The sequence below is a fragment of the Archocentrus centrarchus genome, chromosome 10 (genome assembly GCF_007364275.1).
Source record: "Archocentrus centrarchus isolate MPI-CPG fArcCen1 chromosome 10, fArcCen1, whole genome shotgun sequence".
Lineage (NCBI taxonomy): Eukaryota > Metazoa > Chordata > Actinopteri > Cichliformes > Cichlidae > Archocentrus > Archocentrus centrarchus.
In genome coordinates, this window is record NC_044355.1 from 20,114,396 (window position 1) to 20,139,857 (window position 25,462).

Sequence of the window (25,462 nt, forward strand, 5' to 3'; positions counted from 1 at the left end):
GCAGCGTCCACCCAGCCCCTGGCTTTATTACCTCCATCTGTTTCCTGTGAGCGAGCCCCAGCTGCAGCAAAATAACAGTGGAGCATTTGGGAAAAGCATCAGCCTGATTTAGGAGTCACAGCACTCCCTCCGCCACCCCCTCCCTGTCCATCACCCTGTCGCATCTAGGCGCGATGTGCTGCATTTCACATAGGCCCATTCCTTAATAATAGGACAGATCATGCCTCTTTTCCTTTCTTTCACTCTTCATTACCTCCATGTTTGCCTCTCCCTGTCGGTTTCCGCTTCCTTTTAGGATGTAAGTGTCATCTTACTCATCGCGCTCCTGTTGCTTTTCTCTACCTCCTGCCTTCTCTCTCCCATCACCTTTAACCCCACTCTCTCAAGAATCCATGTTATTTAGGATGCTCTCCCCCTGTAGCCCTGAGAGACGTGCACCCTTGGGGTTAGTCTCAACTAACCGTCCCTTTATAGATCGCTCAACTTCCTGTGAGCTCAGTTGCTTTCACACATAGAAACCACAACATACTCACACACATACATCCAATGGAGAAATCCCAAATCCCTCCCCGTTTTCTCCTGCTTCTCCTCTTATCAATAATTCAAGCCTTATTGATGTCAGCTTAGGCAGGGGGAGGCAGTAGGGGCTTTGAACAGAAGGTCAAGCCTCACCAGGGCCCCTGGGATGGCATTAATTAGATACTTCCTGGTGCCCCCTAAACAAACACCTCCACACTAGATCTGCTCTCATTACCCTTCCCTTCGCAGCAGGTACTGAAAACCTTGACATATTCACACAATAACACCAACCACTTTCGCCCTTAACTACTTTCCTGGGATGGGTCCTTACCCACCAAGCCAGACACACACTGACACACACCTGCACAAGCTGACCTCAAACTGTAACCAAGCCCAAACAGCTATTTCTGTTTCCACTAACACTGTGGTGTTTATACTCTCTCATCTAGCCTGACCTCAAGTCTGGCCTCTCATGGACTTATCACTCCTTATTATCCATCACTCCATTTCAAACTGCCCACCACCACTCCCACTGATCCGAGTTTCTGTCCCAGTACCTCATTACAAGAGTGATGGCTCACTCACACTCCCCATCAGGCTGTCCGAGGTAGCCGCCTCCATCCTCTTCTGTGGCCATCCATCTCTGTAGCAAAGGGGGAAGGAGAGAGGACAGTAAAAAGGGAGTACCAAGGCAGACAGATATAGTGAAGGAGAGCAGAATTGCTGGCTGTTAAATGAGACAAAAGTCTTGTTAAGTTCATCTTGCTGGGTAGAGTTCATCTTTGCTTTTCTTTTTGTTGCCTATAATATTCCCCTCTGAGATGATGAAACACCAGAAATGGCCCCCAAAGACCCAGAGGCTACACTGTGTAAAAGTCTGAGCTGCAGCGTTTTTGTTAAAATATTATGCCGCATCAAGTCTTTGCTCCAGAATAGGCATCATTATGCATACAAGCTGGTTGAATAAGATTAAATGTCTGCAACCATTCTGGCAGCTCTACTTAACCCACTGGCTTAAGCTTGGACTGAGGAAACCGATTGTGTGCTTTAAGGCTTCACTGATTACACTAGATGAGATATGTATCATCTGATGTGGTCACAGTACCCACAGAGATCATACAGTAGGAACACAACCCAACCAAAATCCCACCAGAAATTACAAGATGTGACCCATAGCTATCTGCCCACTCCCTGCTATTTTTGCAACCTTAGAAATGCATCAGAGAGGCAAAGAGGCAGCAGAGACGCAGACCAGAAAGACTGCAGATCCTGGACCCATATGACAAAGTAAGTACAGAGACAATGCCACACTGCCAGATGAACTGAACTCTGTATATGTTCACTTTGAATCGGGAATGTTACAATTAACCTCTGCTGCTCTGAGCAGACTTCTGAGCAGAGTTGACTGACCTGAGGTTGTGAGAACTTCTCTGAATGTGACCTTTGGAAACGTGCAGTCTATGTCAAGTATTTTTGCACACATATTCAACCTTCCACAGGCCAAAGTCCTCAAATGCTTCACGACAGTAACAGAGTGACTGGGAATACGGTGAATGTCAACTATGAAATATCTTAATGTAGATCTAAATATGGACAATCCACACTCTCCATAACAGGCTGTCATCTATTAAATACACTACCAACTGCAATCAGATTAGTTACTGATGTTAAACCTTTTACAGCACAGGCTAAGAAGACATTTTAATTAATAACATTTTAAAGAAAAGTGGTTAAGAAAATAGATAAATTCATGTTTATTTATCATACTTTTATGAGAATGAAAACTGTACATTTTAATTACATATTGTGTATGTCAAAGCTCAATTAGGGGCAAGGGCTGGAAATTAGCGGTAGCTTTTTACTCTGTGCAGTACTTCAGTGTCATACTCTTTAATGCAATGTCATTAAACATCCCTTTAAATTAAAATGCACATTACTTAGTAACATGTTACAATAATGTGTGGTTTCAACTTGTAGTTCAGTAAAATACATATAATTTAGTAGCTCTGGTTATGCTCTGTTAGTCTTAGCAAACTTGTTCTCATCAGGGGTTAATGGTGGATGGAGTTGTATTTCCTTTCATTTGGTAAAGGTTAAGCATCACTGAGCATCTTTCATTAAAAAGATTTAAGTGGCATCTTGTAATCTGGCATCCTGCTCTTATTAATATTTTTATGGTACAAGTGGAACTGATTGTTGAGTTGATTTGATTCACCAAAGACAGTATGACTCATCTTGCACACATCACAAATGTCTGTACAAGATTTCACGGCGCTCTCAGCCCGTGCCAGTAGCACAGCTACAAAGGCAAGAGGCAGCAGAGACGCAGACCAGAAAGACTGCAGATCCTGGACCCTGCAGTCTTTCTGGTCAACATCCAAAGATTTTCAACTTTGAGGCAGTTTTCGGACTCATTTTCAGACATTTAGACCACCTGGTTTTCTGGTGAGACAGCCAGTGAGAGCTTTTCAAACAAGCTGTGGTCCTTTACCCACAAACCACTCGATCTCAACGTCTAACCACAGCGGCCAAATATACTGACACACACATAACTCCACTGCAGGTTAAAAAGACATAGTTTATCTCTGAGGCAGCCCAGTAGGAGAGTGTCGAGCACACAGTCTGCCTTGAGGCATTCTTCAGCTTGTCCTTCTAGCAAGATAAAGGATGAACGGGTTGTCTTCCTTCCCTGCATAGTAAGTCTGATTTAAAGGGGAAACAGAGAGAAGACAAAATACCCTTCCCCACTGCTTTTGCTATTGATTGAAAAGTAGCAAGGAGAGTAAATCATCCAGCTATCCACTGGTGTATCATCAAGAGCCAGACGCCAAGCTTAAGATTGGATCTGTTTCTCAGAACATGAGGCCTCCAGCATCCTAGAGACCTCTCGTATCCTGATAAAAACATCTAAGGATATTTTGTTCAAGCTTTTACCCTTCACCCAGACAGTATTATTCCCCCCACAAAGCCAATTCAGACCTGGGCTCTCTAGTCCATCCCTATCCTCAAGCAGACAATGTCACAACACTAAATATCAGTTTCCATGAATCATTTCCCCCCCAGAGCCCCTTATTTTGTTCTAGATCCACAGCTTAAAACAAAGGCTGGTGGAATTGGATATTAATTGTGTTCCATCAGAGCTGATTACTAGAGAGTTGTGCACGTAGTCGTTGTGTGCCTCCACACCAAATGTGTGTGTTTGGAGTGCATGTATGTGCATGTGTGGACACCGCGTGGGCTGGTGAATCACAAATCTATTTTGGTATTGAAGAGAATCAACACTGAGAATATAATTACAGTCATCTCTGTCAGTGCAGGGGAAGACGACAATGGATGATGGGCCCTGCAGGTTGACTGAAACACTCGTGGAAAAGAACACAAGAACATTGAGAATACCTCACATTTGTTCAGTATCTATATAAACATTATGACTCCTGGAGTGCAAATTAATTTCAATATTATGTTTCTTGAAAACCCAGTAGGATATCTCTGATGAAAATAAAACAAAATCCTTTGCTTTCTCTGTGAGATTTGCCCTCCGGGGAGCAACATCGCTTCTTGGTGGATAATACATTTTGTGACAACTTTCTTTTCACTGTGTTAAGTGCATTTTGCAAAATCTGATCAAAAATGTCATGGACGTTATTACTGTTTGGTTAAAAGAGGTCATCAATACACTTCTTCATCAAAGATGACCTATTATGTAAGTGTGCTGCTTGTCATTAGACTCCTTAATTATAAAACGTTGTTTGTTTGTCTGAAATATACTGATATGTGACTGGTTCTGACTGGCTAGAGACCATTATTATATCTCAATTGACATCATCACAAAACTGCCCCCAAACAGTCAAAATCCTCCAAATATCTATAAAAGTCTTACTTCAGAAGTTCAGAAATTTCTGCATTTATATATACAGTATATGTATAATACTTTTTAAAGAACACAAGAGCAGAGGGCACAGTACCCATGTCTTACAGGGTATAAAATCGACTTAAACAGTCTTAATAGATTCCCCTCTTGATCTTCTTTTTACTTCTGAGGCTTACATTCAGCTCAGCGCTGTGGGCATCAGGGATTCTCACTGGATGTTTTATTCAGTACAAATCTTGTTCATTTACCAATCTGCTTTTGTGCCAACTAGACAGAGTCGTCCTCTCTTCAGCTGCGAAATTAAAACTGTGGGAAAAAAAATAGCCCCGGAGGCCACTGCAGGAACTCTTTAAGGGAGAATGTGTGGCTGACCTTGTGTCTGGATATACATTTGGGTGCAGTGGTGCGTGCACAAAGAGCATGTCTGTGGCTGAGCAAATGTTTTGTGCACGATTCTTTACTTTAATTGCATCGTCCAGTGAGTATTGTGTCCCTGTGTGTTTGTACATGTTTTGGAGAATCCTCATGTTGCCTGTACTGCATGATTGTGCATGTGTGGGATGGCTTAATGAACTCTATGTGTTTGACCTTCATTATGGGCCCACACAGAGAGTGCAGGCATGGGTCAAACACACTCTTACTGGGCAGCGGTGGGAAGGAGGTAGACCTTATTAGCGATTAGTGCAGAGTCCCAGGGGGAGCCAGCCTCAATTACTGCACACAGCTTGCTTACCAAGCCATCGGGAGAGCCTAAATCCACACCACTAAGCAGCCTAACCCACATCTGGAGGAGACATCTCTCTCACTGAGCCAAGCAGACTTCAGCTTAGAGGAAGAAGATATCCTTTGGGTGTGATATACCAGGAGTTTCATCCAAGTATTTTGTTTTGGGGGAAAAAAACAGGATATGGAGACCAAAATGTGAACATGGGAGACAATATCTGTGATCATAGTGTTTTTGTCTGCCTCTCCCTTGCCTCTCCTAATCAGTTATGCTCTTCAAGATGCAAGTGTCTAAGTGTCAGCCCGCTGACTACCGTAACCAGTGAACCGGCTAATTTCCCGTCTCCATGGTCACAGAGAAAGCTGTCACTCTCGGTACGTCCGATGTTACAAAAACAAACCATCCATCAGGAGCTCAAACACGAACTGTCTACACACAGGCTCCTGTAAGCAGAAGAAGACAACCACATACACACCTTGAGATTAGCTAGTTATTTATGATTAAAATCCTGAAAGAGTCAGGTACCATGATAGTTTCTATATGCATGTATTTTGAGCCTGTATTTCAACACCTGTGAATTTAACAAATGATATATGAGAATGTTTTTGATTCTGGCTCTGTGTCCTATAGTTTGTCCTCTCTCTCTGCTCTCTTCCCTTTCCCCTCACTCCCATTAGCCATGGCAGATGGCTGCCCCTCTCTGAGCTTGGTTCTGGTTCTTCCTGTTAAAGGGGAGTTTTTCCTTCCCGCTGTCACCAGGTGTAATTGTTGGGTCTTTACCTCATAATATAAAGTGCCTCGAGATGACTGTTGCTGTGAATTGGTGCTATATAAATAAAATTAAATTGATTTGTTTTTAATAGATTTTAACTCCACATGTGTGATGTCATTATGGTTATTAGCAGAATATGTGGTCTTTACTCAGAAAACCTATATTTTTGGGAGGCTTTTGCCTTTATGTGATAGCGCAGTGAAGATTAGTTATGAAAGCAGGGACAGAGGGCGAAGGTAAAGGGCCTCGGGTTAGCCTTGCAGCATATGGTCACCTGCTCAAACTGTGAGATAAACCGGCACCCCACAGAAAACCTATATTACACGATGTTGCCAAAAGTATGCGCACACCTTGCTACCGTCTGGAGCTGCAAAATAAAAAAGTATGATTCCAAAAGTATTCCAAAAGTATGATTCTAGCTTTGAGCCAATAGTTGCTGTAAATTTGTGACCACCAAAGCTTCAATGCATTTTCCTTTGAAAGCTATCCTAATCAAGCATCCAAGTCAGGTACTCGTTTGTGGTCTCAAGCTTCATTGGGGAAACAATGTAATCTTGAAGCTACATAGTTGCTCTGGAGCTTTTAGTTATATGACATGATCTTCATCGGTAAACTGGAATCATTTGCATTTTTTTCTTTGCACTTCAGGGACTTCTTTTCCATTTCAGCGCTAATCCCGGAAGCAGCAGATGAAAACCACATCCAAGGCCAAAAGCTCTATTAGCTATATGATCATATTTGCCAGTAGCTTAAACAAAAATATTCAAAATATGAATCTTATTGTTATAACAAGGATAAAAATACCCATCAAACCATGTCTGGATCCACAGGGATTCCAAATTGAAAATTAGGACAACAGACAAACACTGAATAATGCCAGCAGTAAATGTATACATTTTTCCATGGAGCCATCAGAGACAGAAACAAAGAGACAAGGGCCAAGGGAGGTACAACAAAGGAGGGAGAAGCTGGGAGAACTGTCTCCGTGCTTACTTTGAAGGAACTGCTACCCATGGGAAAGTAGTATTTTTTGGTTGGAATTACTTCTCACTGGCTACGTAATTGCAGCTTAAGCAGACACTAATGATCGTCACAGATGAAGCACTAACTGCTGTTTCTCAGCACGGAGTGTCTAAAATCAGACATTTGTCTTTGTGAGGAAACAGCTTTTTAAATCAACAGATAATCTTTTATATTGTCTCTTTGTTGAAGTCCAGTTTCCACATTTCATCAAGGTCAGACCGGGAGGTTTATGTATTGAGTGCCAAGTATAACAATGTCTGCGTCAGCAATGAAGTCCCCGTCCAGAAGAGGCTCAGCTACAGAGGCTGACCTCTCAGTAACTCATAAACATCTCAGACACAAACATACATACACATGCACAGTTAGCCCAATCCCCTTTCCCTCACAAGGGGCTAAAGACAAATGGATTAAAGCTCAAACTGTTAAGACTCTTTCCTTCACAGCTTATACACCCTGAAAGTCCTGTAACAATGTCATCCTCAATAGCAACAAAACCATGACAGATAAAACCAAATCATGGGAGACAGATGTGCATTACAACATGCAGAGATCTATAGTGTAAAGAGACCACATGCCTGAGACCACAGGGAAAAAAAACCCCTTAAGTTCAGATAGGATGAAAAATGGCTCCCTTCTCCTCTAGAAAGCATTTTCCACCTGGTTAAGTCACACAATCTACCTTGAAGTGAGCAGAACAGTGAAATCTGCTCCCGAAAGACGAGGGGAGTGAGATCAAAGCGGCCCTGCAGGAGAGCAGCAACCAAGGCAGAACAGGATGTTCTATCTTGACACACGCGGAGGCCACAGCCCCACCGACTCTCTCCTAATGGCTGAAATACATGTTGCAATGAAGCATGAGCAGCCCACCAGATGTCTGGTTACTGTAAGGGGATGAAGTTTTCAGTATTGAGAGCTGGCAGCGTTTGGGTCCGGTTCAGTATATTGCCGTGACCTTTTGCTTGCTGACTGAATTGACAAGCTTGTGAAAAGGTTCTGCTCTCTTGCAGACAGATCATGTGGATAGCTGACACTGATGCACACCAGAAAGCATAAACAGAAGCATGGAAAGGACAAAAGGGAAAAGGGAAGAATGTGGAAAAGTGGCTTGTTTAGACTTGAGTGCTTGGTTTCACGCTGTCTTGCCATCTTTGTGTTATGACAGCTCAGACAGAGCATAAAACCAAAGTTATAGCTGGTAATTGGATGGGGCAAAAGGCTCCCGGTGTGTGGTCTGTTGTATGACCCATCCAATCTGAAGGAAGAAGCTCAAACTCTGCTCACTGGTTGTGTTCACTTTCATCTAACCACAGTATGTCTGCAACAATTTACCCTTTTCCTCTCCCCCATTTTCTCACTTCATCGGTCTAACCCCGCAGCAGTGCGAGAATGCCTCAGAAAAGTGTCAGCGCTGACTTGCTCTGGCACCTCCTGCCATCTGGCCTCTCCCCGTTGTGGTGATACAGACATCACTGAATGACAGTGTGTGAACAGCCTCTTGTGGATTTGGAGGGATTGCGCATCAACAATAGGCATCCACAGAACACGGGACATCTAATCTGCCCAGTTTTAACCTTGTGTTTTTGATTTTTTAGCGCAAGCACCTGGAAGAGCAGTTTGAGCAAAAAGAAAGTGAGGAGGGCACTTGAGGACTTTCGGTTCCCAGGCTGTTACTTTAGTGATTCACAGGCAGCATTTCCCAACCTCGAAGCTGCAAACCAACATAATTAATAGTTGAGAAGACCTGGGTGTCTATTCTTTTCTTTCCTCTGTTCTGCCCCTCTGTTCCTGCTTCTTTTCACAACATAATAATAGCTCAGCGCCTGCAGGCCTTCATTTGGGCTTGTTCTGAGCTGTGAGGAACATTAATATAAAAATAAATAAATAAAAGGATTATTATAATTATTATTATTAGATATTATAAGAAATTGTTTAACATTACTGGAAAATATGCTTATTTGTTTCTTGCTGACAGTTTACCAAGAAAACCAGTGTCATGTCTGTATGCTAAAAATAAATTGAACTAAGTAGTAAACTTAAAACACCCAGAAACAGTTACTCTTCTTCTGACACCACCTCAAATCTCTTTATGGTGCTGGTCTACTGGGATTTTCCCACACAACCACCTCTAGGATCTACAGAGAATGGTCCAACAAAGAGAAAATATCCCGTGAGCGGCAGTTCTCTGGATGAAAAAGCCATATTGATGACAGAGGAAAACAGTCAGACTGCTTCAAGCCAATAGATAGGCAACACTTATTCAAATAACCACTCGCTACAACGTTATGCAGAAGAGCATCTCTGAATGCACAACATGTCAAACCTTGAAGAAGATGGGATGGTTCCACTCCTAAGGACAAACTGAGGATACAGTTTGCAGCGGCTCACCAGAATTGGACAAAAAATGTCACCTGGTCTGATGAGTCTTGATTTCTGCTACAACATCTGGATGGTAGGGTCAGAATTTGTCCCCACCATCCAAACATAGGGCAGTTCTAGCTTCCCTTGTATCAACAGTTCAGGCTGCTGGTGGTGTAATGGTGTGGGGGATGTTTTCTTGATATGCTTTGGCTTGATCTGAGCTTTGTTTAAACATTACAGCCTACCTTACCATCGTTTTTGACCAATTCCATTCCTTTATGACCACAGTGTACCCATCTTCTGATTGGTCCTTCCAGCAGGATAACTATCCCATGGCACAAAATCACCTCAAACTGGTTTCTTGAACATGAGTTCACTGCACTCAAATAGCCTTCACAGTCACCAGATCTCAGTCCAAGAGAGCACCTTTGGGATGTGGTGGAACAGGAGATTCACATCATGGATCTGCAGCAACCGTGTGATGCTATCATGTCCAACCTGATACCTAATAAAGTGGCCAGTGAGTGTACCCATTGCTTTGTAGACTCAGACGTTTTTACTCTTCGACTTGGAGCCAGAAGAGACCATATTTAGATGAGATGGGATAACTAGACTTTAGAAGCATAGTTAGGCCACAAAAAAACCTTAAATGTGTGTTTCTAAGAAGCAGCTGGTTGTGGTGGTTGAAGTTGATTGTTAAAAAAAGACTGCTGTGAGAAATTTTCTGATGCTGCCGAATGCCTGAAATCACAATGTATGATGTAAAGTGGCTTACTAATATGAAATAACTGTCTTGATCACATCAATCAAACACATTATGAAGAATTCCACAAGAAAAATCCATGAAATTTTCATTTCATGGGCTCCCATTCATTCTGGATTATCTTGCAATACCAAAGGTCCAGTGAGTGGTGGTTCAGAAATCCTGATGGGTAAATTTTATTATCAAGCCAGCTGTTTGCCTCTGATACTATTCTTCATTTTAAGCTAAGATATCTAACTGCTGGTTGCGTTATCAGTTTTTTTTTACCTGCAACTAATCTTATAAAGTCAACAGCACCTCATTAGGTTAAAATGGTTCAGGTCACCTTGCTCCTTCATTTCTCCTACAAATCCACCACAGGAACAATTTGACCACAACCTCCACTTTTCAAATGTTATTTACTGTACAGTTGCTGCCTTTCCATAACTGACACAGCACCACTCTCCTCCGCTCTGAGCCCGATTTTGTTGCGAACACAGCCACCGGCCTTCACTCCCCTCTGTGTTCCTTTGCAATCTCATTTTCCCTCTCCTTCTGCTGGAACAGTTTGATTTGAATGCAGGACTGCAGCTTTCTCAGTCTCGCTCTAGCTGCAGGCTGTCTGTTAGATCAAGGCTTTTTGTTATTTCATCTTTAGACAAGGAGAAGAGGAGGAATCTCCCAAGTTCCTTGACTGAATACTGCTGCTCGGCCCTTTTGACTTCAGTCAGAACATCATCAAACGGACAGTGTGAGGGAGGAAAGGAAAAAGGGAGATTGAGGGGCGATAGACGGAGCTGAGATCAAGGTCCCGGCGGGGGCCATCACTCCCACTCGCTACACACTGATGATTCATAGAGTGGATATCTGTTGGTCGGCTCACCCTCAACTGCACATTTCTATCAAACAGGCAGAGATGGAACACAGAGAAAAATCTCACCTTCTGCTCCTACATTCAAACGGTTTTCCAACTGTGCAGCACGAAAAAAAAATCTACGCTCACCTTGTTTACAACAGACTATAAACTGAATATCTATTAAACCAAAAGCTTGATTGAAAATATTAATGTTAATTTAATTTTGAACTCTTAAACAATAAAGTCAGCATGAGAAGAAATTTAAACCCCGATTGGTGCATGCTGTTGAGGCTGGTGGTAAGAAAAACCTCCCAGAACACACCAGGGCTGCACCCACTGTATGTATATAAATGTGATTTACATAAAAATGTGTTTCAAACCTCTATAATCTTGTACACTACAAATCTCCAGTTACAGTGCAGTTAGATTCTCAAATACATAAATTTGGTATTGAGAAAATTAAGTAGTGCTCGTGTTTGTGTACTTTAGTCCAGATATTCAGACTTCCTCCAGTTTCTCCCACAGTTGCAAAAACATGCTCAATAGTTTATCATCCCTGGCTGGACCCAGCACACAAATTTGGGGCTTCACCCTGAAAAGTCTGGACCAATCCAGCTAGCTGTTAATAAGTCTGCAGCTTTGGTCTCAAGGTCTTGATTCACCCTCAGGTCATTTTAAACCAGCTTTGAATAACTTTAAAATCCAGTGAATTCATCAATTGCTTCCTCTACATATAAAGAGCTGTGAGACGGCTCAAATTAAACTCCTTTTGAAGTCAGCTCACCTTAAAATGGATCACCTTAACCCATGTTTTATTCATCTCCCTGCCTTAGTTAAGCATGTTGCAGAAAGAAATGGGCCCATCCTTCATCATCCTATTTGGTCAGTCATGCCTCTAAGCATTCATTTTGCCTTTGCAGTTCATACTTGGAAGTTCACTCACAGCACAATTTTCACAAGCTGTAAACACACATTCAGCATTGTCTTCCTTGTCAAGCACTTGTAGACAGACCGCAGAGGAAATGGGCTCTAAATGCTGCTGCAGTGATGTTGTAATGAGCCTTTGGTGGTGTTTAACACATCTGTCATTTGTCACATCCACAACCATAAAGGTCAAAGGAATTTTTCAGAGTAAGCAGCGCGCTGAATTTTTAAGCCCCCGAAACTGATTGAACTTGTGGGTGTCGACTAAGTTGAATTATGGCCTGGAAACCAGATGGTATAGACCATTAACTTCAAATGTACAGAAGACGAGAGGGAAAAAAAAAACCAAAAAAAAAACCAAGCTCTGAAGACTGGTACTCATTCTGTATAAGAAGCCGAGCTAGAGGGCTGTGTCCATCTAGTGTTCGGACTTGGTAACTGTAGCATTAATGTGAAAGCATTACAGTGTGTGTGCTGCAGGAACATAATGTGGTTTCCTGAGCTGTAAGTAAGTGAAAATGTGTTACTCGCTTCTGTTCTGCACCTCAGCATGAGTCTGTTCTTGCATTACATCCTTCTAGCTGTGAAGATCTGCACTGATTGCACGCAGCGCTCAAACAAAACAGCAAGGAAACAATTCAGAGGAAGAGATTCGTGGCTTTAAGAGAAAAAAAAAACTGGTTTAAACCACTGTTTTATTTGGCATAATTTAAAATCATTTCACTGTTAGTTCATTTATACAAATATGCTTTTGTTATTTATAAAACAATTACAGGTTTCTACAAATCAAGTTCCCAGTGTAAAAGCGTAGTACCACACGCACGGTAGCATACAGCTCTAGGACACAGACACAGAGCCCACAGGTGTATGTTCCACTTTAACAGCATCATCTATGTGAATTTGGGACATGGAAAAAAGAAAAAAAAAATTTAAATGAGCTCACCACAGGTGACAGTTTTTAACATATCGTGCACTTACATTCAAACCTCCACAAACCTATCTGGGAAATATTCACACATCTTCTGGCAGATGTCAAACCGCATCATTGTTATAAAAAGAACCTCTTGCTTGGTTTGTACTTCAGTTATTCTAGACTTTACACAGGCCACAATCTAGGCTGACTTATTATATACCCGCTCAAAGGTGTAAATGAAAACTATAACTATAGTAAAAGGTTTTCTATATTTGCTGCCAGCTGTAAGCAAACAAAAAAAAAAACAAAAAAAAAAAAAAAAGAGCAGCTAGTCATTAAAAAAATACTTTACAAAAAGTATATAAAAAAATCTTCAGATGTGACAATGCATGTTCCACCAACGCAGCCCTTTCTAACTGTATGTGCAAGTTGCACTTGTGCCTCACGCCACCGTGCAGTGCAGGGAACCACAATCTGTTAAGACGCATGGAACCGGAGGGCTTCGTTTTACAAATGCACAGACTTGCTGCACAAGATGTCAGTTTAGCACCTGTGTCTTAAAAAAAAAACAAAACACATCTGCAAGATGAGTGTAGTTACTGGCAGGAAGTAAGGCAGAGGGCTTCTGAAAATTCACAAAAACTGAGTTGGGTGGGACCTGTACTTAAGTGTCTCGTGGCACTCGCAGCACTATGAGAACCTTTGGGTTTGACAAAGGAGGCTGCTATCGTCTTTGGTTTAGACAAGGCACCTAACCAAAACAAAAGGCTCCTTTAAGTTGTACACAATCTTCGGTTACATGATTAAAAAGGGAGCTATGACGCTGCTTCTTCTGTGATGAAACCTAACTGAGACAGTTGCAAATGAGTAGTACATAGCCAACGTAAGCCAATTAAAACAAACGTTATACTGAATCAGTTAAGTGATGGTCATAGTTGCTGAACTTCAATGTAAGACGTAACTGAAAAGAAATATGGAGTTCAGGTTTATCAAATTGAAATATTAACTACAACACACACATCTTACTGATCAAATAAACTATTACCAAAAAAATATTTAACTTTGGCCATACTTGTAGGTTAAAAACATTTGTGGAAAAATAATAATCATTTAGAGTAAATTCAAGATAATTAGACAAAAAAAATAAAAAAATACAGCCTCTTTGACCCCTCCCTATCAAAGAAATTCTTAGGCATGGTTTTAAATGGCACTCAGTGTCTCAACAGTTAATATGTAGACAGAGAAGAGCTTTTCTATAACCTGACTTCCTGACTGTGTCAGCTCAAAAAATCCTGTACCAGCATCAGTTAATTTGGCAGAGTCTTTATTACACTTGCTCCTCTATTACTGAAGAGGACAAATGGTTGGCTGCTTTTAATGGGTCTGACTTATTTTCAAAGACAGATTGGTTCTTCTGTGTGGAGAAGTGAAAGAGCAGTGCAAAAGGCTGGAGGGGCAGCTTGCCAACAGCTCTAACACGCCAGACTGAGCACAAGGGAATCGTAGCAAGGGAATTTAACCTTTAATCTGTGCATTTGGTTTAAGGGTTACTGGCATTCGCCCAGGAGTCATCAAACCATGTCTGGACTCAAGCTGCTTGAAATTAAAACTTGTTCACCTTCTACTTGGCTGTTCATTATGTCTAAATAGTTAAAGTCAAAGCATCAGGTTGATGGTAACCTCGCTTGAGACTCATGAGATGCAACCTAGGTGAGAATTTGAGGTAGTCATTAGTTCTCCACCTGAACAATGGTAGATCTCTTCTCTCCAGTCAAACAGGGTAGTTTGGTTGGTTCATTGGTCTTGATGTTACTATGGCTTGTGGCAACCATTATCAGTATTTTATAAGGCAAAGCAGAGAAGCTAAAAATCTAGAACAGATGTAAAAATGAAATGTGTAAATATCAAAAGTTAAAAATGTAAGAAAAATAGAGGAGAAACGGTCAGTCGCTCTCATTAAGGCATGGTCACTTTGGTGATGATGGCAACACAGTGAGATCCTCCCGGAGATGAATAAGGAAGAGAGGAGTAGCAGAGGAGCTGAAAACTGCCAGAGGTGGTATGGAGACAGCCACTTGGTGACCCTTGTTCCTCAAGCCTTCCCTTTGCATCCGTGGATCTCCACCATCTCCTCTCCACAGTCCAAATCTGGGAACCATTCATTACAACAGCACGCACTTCTCTTTTTTCTTTTTCGTGACTGGATACAACACTGCCCTCACAGCTTCAGAAAACACCTCCTTGACACCATCCTGCTGCAGTGCAGAACACTCCATGTATTTAACAGCCCCGATCTGCTTGGCCAGGGCATTGCCCTGCTGCTGGGTTGTAGGGGCCAGAGCCTGCTCCTTTAACTTCTTCACCGTTTCTGTATCACTTCTTAGGTCCTTCTTGGTGCCCACCAGCAGGATGGGCACGCTGGGGCAGTGGTGAGACACCTCAGGGTGCCACTTGTGCCTAACATTGGCATGTGAGGAGGGGCTGCCGATGGAAAAGCATATGATGAACACATTGGTTTGGGGGTAGGAGAGAGTGCGCAAGCGGTCATACTCCTCCTGGCCTGCCGTGTCCCACAGGTTGAGGCTGACAGTGCGGCCATCCACACTCATCTGAGCGCTATAGTTGTCAAACACTGTGGGAATGTACTCTTCAGGGAAGGCGTTGGTTGTATAAGAGATGAGCAGGCAGGTTTTACCCACTGCCCCGTCACCCACCACCACGCACTTTATGGTCTGCATCCTGCCTACGACCACTGGGGCTGCAGCACCTGGCAACAAGGGAGGGGGGGAAGGCACCTGAGTAACTGTTAACTGCAACACTTCATACCATGTAGTGATAAACATTTAATTGCCAGCACCGTCGTTAAACTGTAAATGTCTGATATCACACGACAGCAGTTTTATCAGCAGTACAGCTTTTCACCCAGTTAGCAACCGAGCTAACTGTCGCCATCGTTAACTCATCGACGTAGTGTTCATTACCGTTACATAGGTACGCTACCGCCCCAGATGCCCACTGATTAACAAACCTTATAAAAGTTGTTGTCCAAAAGAGGACGCAGCGTGAATCGAAACCGAGAGGAAGCTTTTTTTCGGGTGTTTACACTTTCCCCACTTTACCGCTGTTCGCTTTTAATACTAGGCGTTCCCCTAGCATCAAGCTAGCATAACTAGCATCGAGCTAAGGAACTAGCGGGTTTGGTGGCTAACGGGCTAGCTAGTTAGCAAACAAGCTGAAAATTGATTTACAAAACACTTACTCAAAAAAGTGTGTTTATGACCAGTTATCGCCTCACAAGTTTCTCAAAATTACTGCTTTGTTTTTACAGATACTTCAGTAGAAGTATCTGGCTGTAATACTGAAATATAACGGTTTTTGTGACTTACCGCCACTTGGCTTTCGATCTCTTTTTGCCTGGTATAGTCAATCACAGCCGCATCCGGGGAGCTGTCCGTCACGTAAAAACTGACGTAGGGAAGTAATGCATGTTGGTAATTATAGTTTTATTTTGTGACAGTCGTTTGCATGACACTAGATGGCGTTGTAAAGCTGTTCTGTTCTTGTTGCACTCGTCTTTAGCTGAAATCTGTGCGAAACCAAGGAGTAACGCAATTGTACACTTATTACAACATGAACCTATTTATTTAATGTATTTTTCATTTTTTGGATAATTTTCTAACACTTTTATTATAATTACATCTAGAGATGAAGTAGCTAAATGCCAAATCGATTCCATATCAAAATATAGAATAGAATAGAATAATTTTATTGTCCACATTAGTTGAAAATTGTCTTTGGTTCACAAACTGATGATAATCATCAACACACATTCATACATATACACATATAAAACTCAATTTAAATTAAAGCCGCAAGCGGCGTTTTACGGCCCTCGCTGCGTGCGCGACCGCCAAACCCAGCGCGAGCCGCAAGTGAGCCCCCGCGAACCCCCAGCGAGCCACCTACGAGCTCCGCAAATCTCCAGCCAGCCACCTGCGAGCCCCGCAAACCCCACTGCATGCCGCCTGAGAGCCGCTGCTCCTGCAACCTGCGACCTGCCTTCCCTGCGAACAACGTGCCCTGCAAACAGCCTGCAACCCACCTGCGAGCCACCTGAGATCCCCCTTCAAGCTGTCAGAGAGCCAACTGTTCTGCCAAATGTAATCCCCACTGGCAAAAGATGAAAATCTTGGCAAGGATGGACATGATAACACCGTTGAATCTATCTATTTGACTGTGGCGAAGTTTTCTACCTTTTTTCATGCATTTCAGAAAACCTAAATGTGATTCCCACTATCTAATGCTTTTGTTCCATCTGTAGGGGGCACTAGTGCACTTGTTGCTCTGAATCCACAAATCTAAATGAAGTCTTGTACAGTACATAAGGGAAAGGAAAATGCAAGCAAAGTGCAGAAAGAGTGCGTGAGTGATTGCGCAATACGTGTGAGAAGGTTGTGGTTTCTCCATAATGATGTCATCTTGACATTGGGGTGGTGGTCACGGCTGCAGCGTGCAAAATAGGGCATAGGTCTGATTGACTTTTCTGATCAGGAGTATCTGACGAACATGTAAAAAAATTTTCATGCATTTCAAAGAAACCAATGCGGTGGACCTCCATACAAAATTTCAGTTTCTTCTGCAGGGGGCGCTATTGCAGCAATCGCCATTGTTTCTCCACGTATGGATTCAGTGTAGGTGTGTTCATAAATTATTCTATTTTGGGGCAGATCGGGCAAAGCACGTGCGATTGATGGCAGGAAAGAGGACGGGAATGTTTGGTCAAACGAACGCCAAATTCAGGGGCCTCATGTGACAAGCCCGTTGAATTGAATACGAAGCCTTCGATAACTTTGGATGCCCTATGTCTCTAGATGATGCAGAGGCATTTTGGTGTTAGCGCGTCAAATGCCCTAGGAGAAGTTCGAGCAAATATGAGGTGTCCAACAGTGCAAAATTGGCAAAAACAGAATTTCAAGCCAAGCTAGCGGATTTCCTGTGGGAATGTGGGCATGGGTCTCATTGACTTTTTTGATCGTGCTGGGGTACAGAATGTTTGTCTCGAATTGCATGCATGTCTGAGAAAGTAAATTGTTGGCTCCCCATATAAACGCAACGCACATTTGCGGTGTGGTGGCGCGTGTGGCGTGCAAAATTGGGCATAGGTCTGATTGCCTTTTCTGACCAGGAGGATCAGAAGATTGTGTAAAAAAATTTTCATGCATACCAGAGAAACTAATTTTGTGGACCCCCATACAAATTTTCATTTTGTTCTGTAGGGGGCGCTATGGCATCAATCGACGTGGTTTCTGCACTTATGGATTCAGTGTAGGTGTGTTCATAAATGATTCCATTTTGGGGCAGATCGGGCAAAGCATGTGCGATTGATGGCAGGAAAGAGGACCGGAATTTTTGGTCAAACGAAGGCCAACTTCAGGGGCCTAGTGTGACAAGACCATTGAATTGAATACGAAGCCTTCGATAACTTTAGATGCCCTATGTCTCTAAATGATGCTGAGCCGTTTTGGTGTTTGTGGGTCAAATGCTGTAGGAGAAGTTCGCGCAAATACAAGGTGAGCGAAATTGCTGACTCGGCGAAAGCCAAATTTCAAGTCAACCTGGTGGATTTCCTGTGGGTCATGGAGGGGTGCCTCAAGAGGATTTATTGTTTGCCCAGACATGCTCTATGTGTGACGAGAATTTCATGACTCTAGGGCAAACTTGAATTTGGCCTCTCCCATAGGGGCCCCGAAAAATGAAATTTCCAGGGGGCGCCGTGGAGCCGTGTTTTGGAGTTAGTTTGTGGCGACATTAAAATACGTAATTTTTCGCCAGACCTGACCACCATGCAAAAAATGGTGACTTTTCGTGCACATTCAGGGGGTCAAATTTGGGTTCAAAGAGAGAGAAAGTATAATAATAATTAAAGCCGCAAGCGGCGTTTTACGGCCCTCGCTGCCTGCGCGACCGCCAAACCCAGCGCGAGCCGCAAGTGAGCCCCCGCGAACCCCCAGCGAGCCACCTACGAGCTCCGCAAATCTCCAGCCAGCCACCTGCGAGCCCCGCAAACCCCACTCCATGCCGCCTGAGAGCCGCTGCTCCTGCAACCTGCGACCTGCCTTCCCTGCGAACAACCTGCCCTGCAAACAGCCTGCAACCCACCTGCGAGCCACCTGAGATCCCCCTTCAAGCTGTCAGAGAGCCACCTGTTCTGCCAAATGTAATCCCCACTGGCAAAAGATGAAAATCTTGGCAAGGATGGACATGATAACACTGGTGAATCTATCTATTTGACTGTCGCGAAGTTGTCTACCTTTTTTCATGCATTTCAGAAAACCTAAATGTGATTCCCACCATGTAATGCTTTTGTTCCATCTGTAGGGGGCACTAGTGCACTTGTTGCTCTGAATCCACAAATCTAAATTAAGTCTTGTCCAGTACATAAGGGAAAGGAAATGGCAAGCAAAGTGCAGAAAGAGTGCGTGAGTGATTGCGCAATACGTGTGACAAGGTTGTGGTTTGTCCATAGTGACGTCATGTTGACATTGGGGTGGTGGTCACGGCTGCAGCGTGCAAAAAAGGGCATAGGTCTGATTGACTTTTCTGATCAGGAGTATCTGAAGAACATGTAAAAAAATTTTCATGCATTTCAAAGAAAGTAATGCGGTGGACCTCCATACAAAATTGCAGTTTCTTCTGTAGGGGGCGCTATTGCAGCAATCGCCATTGTTTCTCCACTTATGGATTCAGTGTAGGTGTGTTCAAAAATGATTCCATTTTGGGGCAGATCGGGCAAAGCACGTGCGATTGATGGCAGGAAAGAGGACAGAAATTTTTGGTCAAACGAACGCCAAATTCAGGGGCCTCATGTGACAAGCCCGTTGAATTGAATACGAAGCCTTCGATAACTTTGGATGCCCCATGTCTGTAGATAATGCTGAGCCATTTTGGGTTTAGTGGGTCAAATGCCCTAGGAGAAGTTCGCGCAAATACGAGGTGTCCAACAGTGCAAAATTGGCAAAAACAGAATTTCAAGCCAAGCTAGCGGATTTCCTGTGGGAATGTGGACATGGGTGTCATTGACTTTTTTGATCGTGCTGGGGTAAAGAATGTTTGTCTCGAATTGCATGCATGTCTGAGAAAGTAAATTGTTGGCTCCCCATATAAACGCAACGCACATTTGCGGTGTGGTGGCGCGTGTGGCGTGCAAAATTGGGCATAGGTCTGATTGCCTTTTCTGACCAGGAGGATCTGAGGATTGTGTACAAAAATTTTCATGCATACCAGAGAAACTAATTTTGTGGACCCCCATACAAATTTTCATTTTGTTCTGTAGGGGGCGCTATGGCATCAATCGACGTGGTTTCTGCACTTATGGATTCAGTGTAGGTGTGTTCATAAATGATTCCATTTTGGGGCAGATCGGGCAAAGCATGTGCGATTGATGGCAGGAAAGAGGACCGGAATTATTGGTCAAACGAAGGCCAAATTCAGGGGCCTAGTGTGACAAGACAATTGAAATGAATACGAAGCCTTCGATAACTTTAGATGCCCTATGTCTCTAAATGATGCTGAGCCATTTTGGTGTTTGTGGGTCAAATGCTGTAGGAGAAGTTCGCGCAAATACAAGGTGAGCGAAATTGCTGACTCGGCAAAAGCCAAATTTCAAGTGAACCTGGTGGATTTCCTGTGGGTCATGCAGGGGTGCCTCAAGAGGATTTTTTGTTTGTCCTGACATAATCTATGTGTGACGAGAATTTCATGAATCTAGGGCAAACTTGAATTTGGCCTCTCCCATAGGGGCCCGAAAAATGAAATTTCCAGGGGGCGCAGTGTAGCCGTGTTTTTGAGTTAGTTTGTGGCGACATTAAAATACGTAATTTTTCGCCAGACCTGACCACCATGCAAAAAATGGTGACTTTTCGCGCATGTTCAGGGGGTCAAAATTGGGTTCAAAGAGAGAGAAAGTATAATAATAATAAAGAAAAATAATAATAATAATAATAATAATAATAAAGAATAATGGAGAATTCGAGCAAAAACAATTAGGCGTTTTCCCAGTCACCCCGACGCATACCTTTTCGGAAACGTGTCGACCTGACCCACGTCCCTATGAGGTCAGGGGTCACTGGCGACCGCGTCCCATGCGACCGTGGGGATTTTAACGCATTTTGGGGTATGTGGCATAGTGAATCCAATAGGCTCCTCGCCGAGACTTCGTCGGCTCGGGCCTAATAAAGAAAAATAATAATTAAAGCCGCAAGCGGCGTTTTACGGCCCTCGCTGCCTGCGCGACCGCCAAACCCAGCGCGAGCCGCAAGTGAGCCCCCGCGAACCCCCAGCGAGCCACCTACGAGCTCCGCAAATCTCCAGCCAGCCACCTGCGAGCCCCGCAAACCCCACTGCATGCCGCCTGAGAGCCGCTGCTCCTGCAACCTGCGACCTGCCTTCCCTGCGAACAACCTGCCCTGCAAACAGCATGCAACCCACCTGCGAGCCACCTGAGATCCCCCTTCAAGCTGTCAGAGAGCCACCTGTTCTGTCAAATGTAATCCCCACTGGCAAAAGATGAAAATCTTGGCAAGGATGGACATGATAACACTGTTGAATCTATCTATTTGACTGTCGCGAAGTTGTCTACCTTTTTTCATGCATTTCAGAAAACCTAAATGTGATTCCCACCATCTAATGCTTTTGTTCCATCTGTAGGGGGCACTAGTGCACTTGTTGCTCTGAATCCACAAATCTAAATTAAGTCTTGTCCAGTACATAAGGGAAAGGAAATGGCAAGCAAAGTGCAGAAGGAGTGCGTGAGTGATTGCGCAATACGTGTGACAAGGTTGTGGTTTGTCCATAGTGACGTCATGTTGACATTGGGGTGGTGGTCACGGCTGCAGCGTGCAAAAAAGGGCATAGGTCTGATTGACTTTTCTGATCAGGAGTATCTGAAGAACATTTAAAAAAATTTTCATGCATTTCAAAGAAAGTAATGCGGTGGACCTCCATACAAAATTGCAGTGTCTTCTGTAGGGGGCGCTATTGCAGCAATCGCCATTGTTTCTACACTTATGGATTCAGTGTAGGTGTGTTCATAAATGATTCCATTTTGGGGCAGATCGGGCAAAGCACGTGCGATTGATGGCAGGAAAGAGGACAGAAATTTTTGGTCAAACGAACGCCAAATTCAGGGGCCTCGTGTGACAAGCCCGTTGAATTGAATACGAAGCCTTCGATAACTTTGGATGCCCCATGTCTCTAGATAATGCTGAGCCATTTTGGGTTTAGTGGGTCAAATGCCCTAGGAGAAGTTCGCGCAAATACGAGGTGTCCAACAGTGCAAAATTGGCAAAAACAGAATTTCAAGCCAAGCTAGCGGATTTCCTGTGGGAATGTGGACATGGGTGTCATTGACTTTTTGATCGTGCTGGGGTAAAGAATGTTTGTCTCGAATTGCATGCATGTCTGAGAAAGTAAATTGTTGGCTCCCCATATAAACGCAACGCACATTTGCGGTGTGGTGGCGCGTGTGGCGTGCAAAATTGGGCGTAGGTCTGATTGCCTTTTCTGACCAGGAGGATCTGAGGATTGTGTACAAAAATTTTCATGCATACCAGAGAAACTAATTTTGTGGACCCCCATACAAATTTTCATTTTGTTCTGTAGGGGGCGCTATGGCATCAATCGACGTGGTTTCTGCACTTATGGATTCAGTGTAGGTGTGTTCATAAATGATTCCATTTTGGGGCAGATCGGGCAAAGCATGTGCGATTGATGGCAGGAAAGAGGACCGGAATTATTGGTCAAACGAAGGCCAACTTCAGGGGCCTAGTGTGACAAGACAATTGAAATGAATACGAAGCCTTCGATAACTTTAGATGCCCTATGTCTCTAAATGATGCTGAGCCATTTTGGTGTTTGTGGGTCAAATGCTGTAGGAGAAGTTCGCGCAAATACAAGGTGAGCGAAATTGCTGACTCGGCAAAAGCCAAATTTCAAGTGAACCTGGTGGATTTCCTGTGGGTCATGCAGGGGTGCCTCAAGAGGATTTTTTGTTTGTCCTGACATGATCTATGTGTGACGAGAATTTCATGAATCTAGGGCAAACTTGAATTTGGCCTCTCCCATAGGGGCCCGAAAAATGAAATTTCCAGGGGGCGCAGTGTAGCCGTGTTTTTGAGTTAGTTTGTGGCGACATTAAAATACGTAATTTTTCGCCAGACCTGACCACCATGCAAAAAATGGTGACTTTTCGCGCATGTTCAGGGGGTCAAAATTGGGTTCAAAGAGAGAGAAAGTATAATAATAATAATAATAATTAAAGCCGCAAGCGGCGTTTTACGGCCCTCGCTGCCTGCGCGACCGCCAAACCCAGCGCGAGCCGCCAGTGAGCCCCCGCGAACCCCCAGCGAGTCACCTACGAGCTCCGCAAATCTCCAGCCAGCCACCTGCGAGCCCCGCAAACCCCACTGCATGCCGCCTGAGAGCCGCTGCTCCTGCAACCTGCGACCTGCCTTCCCTGCGAACAACCTGCCCTGCAAACAGCCTGCAACCCACTTGCGAGCCACCTGAGATCCCCCTTCAAGCTGTCAGAGAGCCACCTGTTCTGCCAAATGTAATCCCCACTGGCAAAAGATGAAAATCTGGGCAAGGACGGACATGATAACACTGTTGAATCTATCTATTTGACTGTTGCGAAGTTTTCTACCTTTTTTCATGCATTTCAGAAAACCTAAATGTGATTCCCACCATCTAATGCTTTTGTTCCATCTGTAGGGGGCACTAGTGCACTTGTTGGTCTGAATCCACAAATCTAAATTAAGTCTTGTCCAGTACATAAGGGAAAGGAAATTGCAAGCAAAGTGCAGAAAGAGTGCATGAGTGATTGCGCAATACGTGTGACAAGGTTGTGGTTTCTCCATAGTGACGTCATCTTGACATTGGGGTGGTGGTCACGGCTGCAGCGTGCAAAATAGGGCATAGGTCTGATTGAAATGCATGAAAATTTTTTTACATGTTCTTCAGATACTCCTGATCAGAAAAGTCAAAGAAAGTAATGCGGTGGACCTCCATACAAAATTGCAGTGTCTTCTGTAGGGGGCGCTATTGCAGCAATCGCCATTGTTTCTCCACTTATGGATTCAGTGTAGGTGTGTTCATAAATGATTCCATTTTGGGGCAGATCGGGCAAAGCACGTGCGATTGATGGCAGGAAAGAGGACCGGAATTTTTGGTCAAACGAACGCCAAATTCAGGGGCCTCATGTGACAAGCCCGATGAATTGAATACGAAGCCTTCGATAACTTTGGATGCCCTATGTCTCTAGATGATGCAGAGCCATTTTGGTGTTAGCGCGTCAAATGCCCTAGGAGAAGTTCGAGCAAATATGAGGTGTCCAACAGTGCAAAATTGGCAAAAACAGAATTTCAAGCCAAGCTAGCGGATTTCCTGTGGGAATGTGGGCATGGGTCTCATTGACTTTTTTGATCGTGCTGGGGTACAGAATGTTTGTCTCGAATTGCATGCATTTCTGAGAAAGTAAATTGTTGGCTCCCCATATAAACGCAACGCACATTTGCGGTGTGGTGGCGCATGTGGCGTGCAAAATTGGGCATAGGTCTGATTGCCTTTTCTGACCAGGAGGATCTGAAGATGGTGTAAAAAAATTTTCATGCATACCAGAGAAACTAATTTTGTGGACCCCCATACAAATTTTCATTTTGTTCTGTAGGGGGCGCTATGGCATCAATCGACGTGGTTTCTGCACTTATGGATTCAGTGTAGGTGTGTTCATAAATGATTCCATTTTGGGGCCGATCGGGCAAAACATGTGCGATTGATGGCAGGAAAGAGGACGGGAATTTTTGGTCAAACGAAGGCCAACTTCAGGGGCCTAGTGTGACAAGACCATTGAATTGAATACGAAGCCTTCGATAACTTTAGATGCCCTATGTCTCTAAATGATGCTGAGCCATTTTGGTGTTTGTGGGTCAAATGCTCTAGGAGAAGTTCGCGCAAATACAAGGTGAGCGAAATTGCTGACTCGGCAAAAGCCAAATTTCAAGTCAACCTGGTGGATTTCCTGTGGGTCATGGAGGGGTGCCTCAAGAGGATTTATTGTTTGTCCAGACATGCTCTATGTGTGACGAGAATTTCATGACTGTAGGGCAAACTTGAATTTGGCCTCTCCCATAAGGGCACCGAAAAATGAAATTTCCAGGGGGCGCTGTGGAGCCGTGTTTTGGAGTTAGTTTGTGGCGACATTAAAATACGTAATTTTTCGCCAGACCTGACCACCATGCAAAAAATGGTGACTTTTCGCGCATGTTCAGGGGGTCAAATTTAGGTTCAAAGAGAGAGAAAGTATAATAATAATAATAATAATAATAATTTAAAGCCGCAAGCGGCGTTTTACGGCCCTCGCTGCCGGCGCGACCGCCAAACCCAGCGCGAGCGGCAAGTGACCCCCGCGAACCCCCAGCGAGCCACCTACGAGCTCCGCAAATCTCCAGCCAGCCACCTGCGAGCCCCGCAAACCCCACTGCATGCCGCCTAAGAGCCGCTGCTCCTGCAACCTGCGACCTGCCTTCCCTGCGAACAACCTGCCCTGCAAACAGCCTGCAACCCACCTGCGAGCCACCTGAGATCCCCCTTCAAGCTGTCAGAGAGCCACCTGTTCTGCCAAATGTAATCCCCACTGGCAAAAGATGAAAATCTTGGCAAGGATGGACATGATAACACTGTTGAATCTATCTATTTGACTGTC

The 25,462-nt window shown here is 43.9% G+C and overlaps 1 protein-coding gene across 3 annotated transcripts; it reads right to left on the reverse strand.

Moving 5' to 3' along the window:
• Positions 1-12,448: 12,448 nt before the first annotated feature.
• rhogd (ras homolog gene family, member Gd) lies at positions 12,449-16,223 on the reverse strand. Of its 3 annotated transcripts, none has more exons than XM_030738730.1 (2): positions 16,089-16,223; positions 12,449-15,469 (listed from the first exon to the last, which is right to left on the reverse strand). In XM_030738730.1, exon 2 carries the CDS (start codon positions 15,438-15,440, stop codon positions 14,865-14,867), a length of 576 nt encoding a protein of 191 aa, XP_030594590.1. In that variant the 5' UTR covers positions 15,441-15,469; positions 16,089-16,223; the 3' UTR covers positions 12,449-14,864. The 3 variants fall into 3 exon arrangements, with proteins under 3 accessions (XP_030594590.1, XP_030594592.1, XP_030594591.1); XM_030738732.1 differs by lacking the exon at positions 16,089-16,223 and adding an exon at positions 15,962-16,084; XM_030738731.1 differs by lacking the exon at positions 16,089-16,223 and adding an exon at positions 15,731-15,901.
• Between the last annotated feature and the right edge of the window lie 9,239 nt (positions 16,224-25,462).